The following is a 9,546-nucleotide window of genomic DNA, read 5'->3' on the forward strand; positions in this document are numbered from 1 at the left end:
CAGCCTTTGATTTTCTCGGCCGTGTTGAAGCCGACATTTTCTTTTTACAGGAGACCAGGTTGTCAGATCTAGCCTCTCTGGTGAAAGCCAGAAGAGAGTGGAGGCGCGGCCCCTCCCACTGGTCTCTTGTGGCTGAGCCGTATAGTGGGGTGGCGGTCCTTTTTACCGCTCCGGTCGAATGCAGACGGGTCATTGAGTTAGAAATGGGGAGGTGCCTGATCTTAGATGTCTTCATGAAGGGACAAGAGCTCCGGCTCATTAACATCTACACCCCACAAACAAAGTGGGGCCGTAAGGATCTCTTTATGAGGATTAAACCCTTTCTTTTTACTAGCCGGCAAGTGATCTTTGGAGGGGACTTCAATAATGTCACGAGGTCCCAAGATAGGAGAGGTTCCAATGATCGGCTGGCTTATGACTGTGTGGCCCTTAGTAATATAGTCAGGGAAGCTCGCCTAGAGGATGCCCACATCCGGAGCCCCTCAGGCCACGCGGGTTTCACCTTTCATCGAGGTAGCAGCAGGTCTAGGATAGACAGGTTTTATTTAAAGGAGGAAGCCGTCTCTTCCGCAGTGTCCGTGGTTGAGGTGGAGTTCTCCGACCACTGTATGATTTTGTTTTCCCTGAATGTTTCAGAGACCCCCCGGATGGGAAAAGGTTATTGGAAGCTGAATTTGTCCCTCCTGGAGGAAACAGAGATAAGACAGTCCTTTGAGGATTTTCTTCAAAGTCAGGTACCTTTACTGGACTTTTGTAGTAGTAAGTCTGAGTGGTGGGAGATATTCAAGAAGCAGGTTGCGGGGTTCTTCCGCCAGCTCTCGAGCCTCAGGTCCCTAAACAGGTATCGCCTGTATCAGGGACTGAGGAGGAAACTCGAGCTTCTCGTCTCGACTGGAGGTAGCCGAGAGGATATCTCCAGAGTGAAGTCCTTGCTGATGAGGTGTCAGTACGATAGGCAAGCATCTTTGGTTTTTGAGAGGGATTACGGGAAGTACCGCTCGCCCGACCCTTACAGGAACTGCAAGATGTCAGTGAGTAGTAAAGTAGTCTCAGGACTGATTGATAGTACGGGATCTCTGAATCGGTCCAGATCAGGGATCCTGGAGGTCGTCAGATCCTTCTACTCGCACCTACAGACAGGAAGCTTCTGGCCAAGATACTGTTTAATCGGCTGGTGAAGTTTGCACCCCGGCTCCTTTCGGGGGCTCAGCACTGCTCTGTTCCAGGCCGAAGCACCTTAAGTGCTGTCCTCAGTGTCAGGGAGGCAGTGGAGCGGAGTAGTGCGGGTCTCTGGAAGGGGTACTTACTTTTCCTTGGATCAGGCCAAAGCATTTGATCGAGTGAACCATGACTACCTCTGGTCCGTCCTCCTGAGATATGGCTTACCGTGTACTTTTGTTAATTGGCTTAAGATCTTGTATGCAGGGGCAGAGAGTTTCCCGCTGGTGAACGGGTGGTCTGGCCGCTCTTTGAGGTGGGGTCTGGAGTCCGTCAGGGTTGTCCTTTGAGCCCGCTCTTATATGTATTTGCGATCGATCCCTTCCTTAGGAGGGTGAGTTGCGGACCATTGGCGGGAGTCAGGATGATTCTGGCGGAGCCGGGTGTCGCCCAGAGAGTGGTGGCGTAAGCTGATGATGTAACCATTTTCCTCTCCTCGAGAGAGGAGGCCGATGTGGTGATGTCGGAAGTGGACCGCTACTCGGAGGCATCCGGGTCTAAGATCAACCAGGATAAGTGTGAGAGTCTCTGGCTGGGAGGGGGAGACCCCACGTTTGATCTCCCGGACACCCTTCCAGGGCCCCAAGACTCAGCAAAAGTTTTGGGCATCACATTCGGCCAGGATGATTATCCCACCAAAAACTGGGATGGTAAGCTCCAGGATGCCACTCAGAGGGTGGACCAGTGGAAGGGTTGGTCTATGACCCTCAGGGAAAGGGTACACCTGATCAAATCGTACCTGCTCCCCTTGTTTATCTATCTGGGCAGCGTATGTATTTTACCAGAGGCTTACTACACTAGGGTCTACAGCCTGTTTTTCCAACTGTTATGGGGGAACAGGTTGAACCTAGTCAAGAGGGAGGTTACGTACCGCACGAGGAGACTAGGGGGTTTATCTATGGTAAACCCTGTGGTGTTCTTAACGAACACCTTCTTGAAAGCCAACATTGCAAACCTCTGGTCAGAGAGGGCTCCTCCGTGGGTACTCTCCTGCAGGGAATGGTTTCGGCCTTTCTTCCAGGAATGGGAGACAGGAGGGCAAGTGAAGGACCTCCGTACACCACATGGATATCTTCCGGCTTACGCTACCCCGACTCTGAAGGCGATACGTCGGTGGGGTCTGGGAGTGTGGGAGATCAGGACCCAGTCAAGGCAGTTCCTTGACAAACGGGTTCTGTTGACCCACTTCCAGAAGCCTCTGGCGCTCAGGGACTGCCCAGGTCGGGATCTGACGGTGGGATTGCATCTTTTAAATATGAAAAGGATCCCCCAGAAGTTTTGGGACTTGGCCTGGCGCTGCTTTCAGGGGAAGCTATATGTGAGGGACAACCTGAAGTACAGGAACTCTGATGACCGGGGATGTCCCCGAGAAGAGTACGGGGACACGCTGGAAAGCATGGACCACTTCCTGCTTCATTGTCCCTTTAATATAGGGGTTTACAACAGGGTGGGTGCTTCCATCGGCTGGAGTCAACTTGCCGGCCTTTCCTATCCGGAGTGGGCTTATGGGGCATTCAGGAACCTGGGTGGCCGTGATCGGGGCACTTTATTCTTAGTTAGCTTAGTGGTTAGGTACTACACGTGGAATGCACGGTGCTTAGTATCGACCCAACAGAAAGTCCTCTCCGAGGTGGAGGTATGTAGGAACATCACTGGTGACCTCGGGAAGATCAGGTCTTTGGAGTATGGCAGTCTTGGTACCAGTAGGGCTTCTCTCCTGTGGAGAGGGTTTTCTTTTGATGTACCTTAATTTTGGTTAGGGACAGTATATAGATGTTAGGGTGAGTATAGGGTCAGTTTTATGAAGGGATAGCGATAGGGTTAGAAGTAAGGTTCATAGGGTAAGCATTTTGAAACTTAGTTTTATCAGGATTGCCATCCTTCTTCCTGGTGGTGGGCTATGCATGTCACTCTAGCTTTTTGTTTTGTTTTCTGTAATTTGAATGTAAAGGGCTTGCAGGCAACCAATCTTGGGCCTGGTGGGGGTTTGAAGTACTGTATTACTTTGTTTTTCATATTATTTCTGTGGTTGTAGTGAATTAGTACATTGTTGAGTTAGTTAATAATAGTGGGGGGGGGATTAATTTTAAGTTGGGTGGGGGTTGTTGGGGGGAGGGGGTGATGCTTTGGGTCTGACTTGGGTCAGTTTATGGACAATGACTGTTTCAGTAAAAAAAAAATAATAATAAATAAAAAAAACACTGATACACGAACTCTGACCATGTCCAGTGGGAGTGGTGTGGGTGATGGGAGAGTTCATAGTGTAGGTTATTTTTCTTTAGGTTTTATTCTTGTTTACATGTATTTCATAAGTATAAATAGTTTTATGTATTTTTGTATAGTGTTATACCTCATTGTTGGGTAAAGGAAGTCGGACCAGCTTTTAGTTGATATTATTGTGTTTATTTTTTCCCCCTTATGGTAATGTATCCATGCATGTGTGTGTTACTATAGTTTAAAGAGAAGGGAAAGGAGAAAGGGGAAAAAATAAATAAATAAATGAAATTTCCAAGTTGGAATTATTTTTAGTTATGGCAATAAGCCCTCTTTTTATTATAAATTTTTTTATTTTTTTTTACTTTATTTTATTTTTTTATTTTTTTCGTTGTTATGATCTAATATGTATTGTGAGTATTGGTTGTTGTCTGTGTGTAAAATTAATGGTATTTCCAAGATGGAATTATTTTATTTATTTCCTTATTATTTTTATGGCAGTTAGCCCTATTTATTTTTTTTTAATGCATTTTGTGTATGGTATGTGGGGATAAGTTTCCTATTCGGATGTTTTCAGTTAAAACTTAATTAAGGAAAGCTATATTTATGTTTTGTTGGTAATTAATGTGTGTGTGTATGTGTGTGTGTTTGGAAGGATAATAGGTAAGAATTAGTAGTATCAGGCATTATTTGGTAGTTGAGTTAAGCTGGGCTGGTTGGTTAGGTAGGTCCTTTTATTCTGTAACAAAGAGTTTATATTTGTTACTTTTTCATCCTTATGTTTCAGCTGATTAAGCATTGTATTTGTGTTTTGTAAAAGTTTTATATTTTTCTAATAAAAAGAGTTCCAGCTGTAGCAAAACTCCCAGCATGCCAGGACAGTCAATGGCTATGCTGATGTGCTGGCCCCTGTATTCTCTGTGCAGTGATGACAACAGGGTGCCGCAACCGAGATCACGGGGGTCCTTTGGAGAGGGGATAAGATGTCTTGGTGCGTAGTACCCCTTTAAGAGGGAAAAACATGATATATATTTAACCCCAAACCAAATGTACCTTATTTTTATTTTCTACCTAATGTACATAAAGACCGAAAAAAAAAACACCTGGTCGTCCGATAGTTGCCAGATGTTTATCTGAATATATAGACCATCAGTTACAGAAATGTGCGGTGTCTTTACCAGCATACCTCAGAGATAAATGGGCGTTTATTAACCCTATTGAAAGATATCATACGGGAAGAGGACTATATGTGGGCAACGCTAGATATTGCTTCATTATATAGTAACATCCCACATGACAGAGGAGTGGAAGCTGTGTGATCTTTTTTAGTGGAAGATCCCTTGATGCCCATACATCAGAGGAACTTCATTTTGGAGGCCATTAAAGGAGTAGTGCAGTGTTGAAAAACATCCCCTATCCCAAGGATAGGGGATACATTTCAGATTGTGGGGTGTCCGACTGCTGGGGGGCCCCGTGATCTCCTGTACGGGGCCCTGGCTCGCTGGCCAGATAGCGCGTGTTGAGCAGCATAGGCCATATTCGAATTTGCGATATTTCGCGTATATATGGACAAATATTCGTCATATATTCGCTAAATTCGCATATTCGTAATATTCGCGTAATATTTTTGCATATGCGAAAATTTGCATAAATGAAAATGTGCATAAGCAAATTTTTCCATATGCGAAAATTCATACGCCAGTCTCACACAGTAGTATTAGAGCCTTCTTTACACCACACAAGCTGGAAGCAGAGAGGGATGATCACTGTGATGTGTATTGTGAAAAAAAAAAAAACAATATTCGTAATTTCGAATATATAGTGCTATATTGGCGAATATTCGCGAATTCGCGCATTGCGAATATTTGCGAGCAACACTAGTGTTGACCACCAGACGAAGGGGCAGCCGACACGCCCCCTCAAAAAAAGCGCTATGGCAGAGCCAGAGATATCCAAAGGCAGCGCTGCATCAGTCCCCCCAAAAAATGTGAGTTCCTGGATTTAAATATCTATATTCAGGATGGCTGTTCGCATACTGCCAACTATTTTAAGGAGGTGGATGCAAACAGATACCTCGACTTTAACAGTTGCCATCTTAAATAATGGAAGAAGAACATTCCATTAGGTCAAATGAAAAGAATCCGAAGGAATTGTTCTTCCACACAAAAATACCTACAACAACTAGAGAACCTGGAGGATCGTTTTAAACAAAAAGGGTATCCCAAACCCCTTATACAAGGAGCACGCCAGAGAGTGGACGAATTAGAACAAAGTGCTTGCTTGAAAAATAATAAACAGGGTAATGCAGAGGGGGGTTATAATGATGAATTTGATTCTGTTTTTCTAACTAGGTATTACACTTCACACACCAATATTTTTTTATTATTTTTTTTATTTTTTTTTGTATAGGTAATATCACCAGCTCATATTATTGTGTCATGATTACTGGCACCATATGTAGTCCCCCAGTTATTCTTCTTTAGATGTTTTCCGTGTCCTGTGCAGTATCTCTCCCAGAAGTCCACTTGATGGCCCCCGTGGTGGTCTACACCCCGAAGTCATCAATTTTTACTCTAAGAGAGAGTGTGCAGCTGTTTCTGGAGACGGTCAACAATAACCTCTGCATGGTGGAATAATAGGTCACGATGTTTATCAGGATCAGTAGAAGCATCACCCACTCGATGATTATGATGGGGATTTCACGGATCTCGTCCCAGTCTTCATCATTATGGAATAATTCCTTTAATGTTTCATATCCAAAATAGAAAACTACACAGACAAAAGTCAGGCCACAGCAGGTGCATCTACTATGGTGGATGACTTTTTTTGCTCCTGGTAATTTATACATCTGGATGGACTGCCCAAGGTAGTATAAGGCTTCACATGTAATGGAAATTATCGTGCTGACAAAGTGTATCCTGGGATATTCTTCGGGGGACAATACATGCATAACAGCTGTGGAAAAACAGGAGGCCCACACAATGGCCAGCAGGATCCTCTGGATCAGGACCTGATGACCCCTGAACTCTTCAGTATGCATAACCATATACTTATAAATAAGAAAGGTTAGTACCAAAGTGCCAATGGACATCCCTATGAATCCAATTCTGAATAATATGCTTTCGGGAAAGACATTTCCCACGTCACTGTGAAGGAAAAGAAACCAATGTTATTATGGATATTTCCTCACTCCCAACCCATGAAATAAGAATCATGTGCTTGTTTATCTTACCTGATGCTCATCAGTGGCGAGGCTGCATGGCCGAGGACGACCGTCATGATGTAGCTGGTGGCAAGCCAGGCCGCACACCAAAACGCCAACAGGAGGGGGACGAACCCCAGTCCTTTTAGCTCCATTTCAGACAAGTAGAAGAAGAAGACGCTAATCTCACTATTCTCACTAATCGCACTGGAACTGACTGAAGGCTCGGGCGGCTGTCAGTGGGATGTCAGGCCTCCAGCTGTCTATGACATCACATGTGACATGTCAGAATGACTGCTTGTTTCTTTGAGCTGCCATGATTTAGTATCTGCTATAGACAGAACCTGATGTTTTTACTATGGACCTTACAGACCTCAGAACCCAAGTAATTAGTGCAGGGGCTCCATTTTGATCATCTCATATTTCACATTATTTGAGTTCCAGGGCTCAGATACATTTGCACCCTCTATAGCAGTGGTCTTCAAGCTGTGAACCCCCAACCGCTGCAGAACCACAACTCCCAGCATGCCGAGACAGCAACTTCGCATAAGGAAATAGTCTAATTAAACTTTTCTTATATATAGAATCCCTGAAATCTCCAATCTCTCCTTTTATTGGTTTATGATCTGTGTTACTTATTTGTTAAAAACAATGTTTCTGATTGTCTTCCCCCCACACACTTATGGGCTATCTCTTCAAACGACTTTATTTGACCTAAAGCGTATAATTGATTTACATAAATAAGCCCCTTTTCATCCAAAAGAGTGAATCTTTAATTTTAAGGAATTCTTTAAGTGCTTTATTCGACCATAATGAAGTAAAGTCAAATCTCCATGTGATTTTAAACATTTTTTAAGTTCCTCCCATACTTAATTATCTAGATATGCATGGGTGTAGTGAGTATCCCAGCTTCCAAAATCTCAAAAATATCCTTATAACGACCCATTAGGGTATGTTCACACTACAGTGTGTGAATGGAATCTCCGCTCGCTGAATTCAGTGAGCGAAGATTCAGACTGGCAGCCGGCGGTGGCGGTAGGACCGGGCGGCACTGAGCCGTCACCATTGACAGCTATGCAGTGCTCGCGGACTTCCGTGCAAAGAATGAACATGTTCTTTCTTTGGGCGGAACAATTTCATTGGCGCTGAAATTCCGCAGTGTGAACGGCTCTCGCGGAAACCCATTCACATTAATGTTAAGTTCACACCGCGGAATTCGGCTCTCGGAGTTCCGCCCGTGGAATTCGGCTTGCGGAATTCCGCCCGTGGATTTCCGCGGGAATTCCGTAGTGTGAACATACCCTTAGAGAGAAAAAATAGGACTACATTTTCCCTCCTTCTCATAATAGTCTGCAATTTTAGTGCTAAAAAGTACCTAAAAAAAAAAAAAAAGTGCCCAACCCCCATCGTGCTCAGCTAACGTTAAAGAAACATATTTCATTCTCGTGCTTTCCTGCCCCAAAGTAGTGAATTTAATAAAGAAATAAGAGCTTGGAACCATTTTTCTGATATCCATACAGTATAGAAACATAGAATGTGTCGGCAGATAAGAACCAATTGGCCCATCTAGTCTGCCCAATAATCTGAATCCTATCAATAGTCCCTGGCCCTATCTTATATGATGGATAGCCTTATGCCTATCCCATGCATGTTTAAACTCCTTCACTGTATTTGCAGCGACTAGTGTTGCTCACGAATATTCGCAATTCAAATTTTAATCGCGAATATATCATATTCGCGAATTTGCAAATATTGCAAATATAGCACTATATATTCATAATTACGAATATTCGCTTTTTTTGCGCATATGTGAAAATTTGTGCGCATATGCGCAAATTTGCGAATATTGAGCCCTCCCTTCATTAATGGTATAGAGAACTGTGACTAGTGCATCAACTCTGTGATTTTTTGCCCAATAAAACCAATAGGCTAATTGTGGTCTATGGGGATCTCACTGCATGTAAGATAAGCAGGACCGTCTCGGCAGTACAGTGGGATGGGAAACCGTCACTGGTTCGAGTCCCAGGGTGGACAGTGTTACAGTGTTGTGGTTAAACTTTACTTTCCTGGAAAAGCTGCTGAGTTGCCCATAGCAACCAATCAAATTGCTTCTTTCATTTTTCAGAGGCCTATTCAAAAATGAAAGAAGCGATCTGATTGGTTGCTAAGTATATAGTAAACATTCATATATGTGGTCAATATATAGTATACATTCATATATATGGGGGTAAGTATATAGTATACATTCATATATATGGGGGTCAGTATATAGTATACATTCATATATGGGGGTCAGTATATAGTATACATTCATATATATGGGGGTCAGTATATAGTATACATTCATATATATGGGGGTCAGTATATAGTATACATTCATATGTGTGGTCAGTATATAGTATACATTCATATATGGGGGTCAGTATATAGTATACATTCATATATATGGGGGTCAGTATATAGTATACATTCATATATATGGGGGTCAGTATATAGTATACATTCATATGTGTGGTCAGTATATAGTAAACATTCATATATATGGGGGTCAGTATATAGTATACATTCATATATATGGGGGTCAGTATATAGTATACATTCATATATATGGGGTCAGTATAAAGTATACATTCATATATATGGGGGTCAGTATATAGTATACATTCATATATGGGGGTTAGTATATAGTATACATTCATATATATGGGGTCAGTATATAGTAAACATTCATATATATGTGGTCAGTATATAGTATACATTCATATATATATAGGGGTCAGTATATAATATACATTCATATATGGGGGTCAGTATATAGTATACATTCATATATACGGGGGTCAGTATTTAGTATACATTCATATATATGTGGTCAGTATATAATATACATTCATATATATGGGGGTCAGTAT

General features: G+C 42.8%; 1 protein-coding gene across 1 annotated transcript; it reads right to left on the reverse strand.

Annotated features, from left to right (window-relative positions):
* Positions 1-5,909: 5,909 nt before the first annotated feature.
* Positions 5,910-6,786, reverse strand: LOC130298330 (uncharacterized). Its single transcript, XM_056551261.1, has 2 exons — positions 6,665-6,786; positions 5,910-6,578 (listed from the first exon to the last, which is right to left on the reverse strand). Exons 1-2 carry the CDS (start codon positions 6,709-6,711, stop codon positions 5,978-5,980), a joined length of 648 nt encoding a protein of 215 aa, XP_056407236.1. The 5' UTR covers positions 6,712-6,786; the 3' UTR covers positions 5,910-5,977.
* Positions 6,787-9,546: the final 2,760 nt, after the last annotated feature.

Source organism: Hyla sarda, assembly GCF_029499605.1.
Source record: "Hyla sarda isolate aHylSar1 chromosome 2 unlocalized genomic scaffold, aHylSar1.hap1 SUPER_2_unloc_10, whole genome shotgun sequence".
Lineage (NCBI taxonomy): Eukaryota > Metazoa > Chordata > Amphibia > Anura > Hylidae > Hyla > Hyla sarda.

Excerpts from the sequence above, each read along its gene's own strand:
- LOC130298330 (XM_056551261.1), bottom strand. The coding sequence starts at position 6,711 with ATGACGGTCGTCCTCGGCCATGCAGCCTCGCCACTGATGAGCATCAG. Across the intron at positions 6,579-6,664 it reads TCGCCACTGATGAGCATCAG|TGACGTGGGAAATGTCTTTC; the intron begins GTAAGATAAACA and ends TTTCCTTCACAG.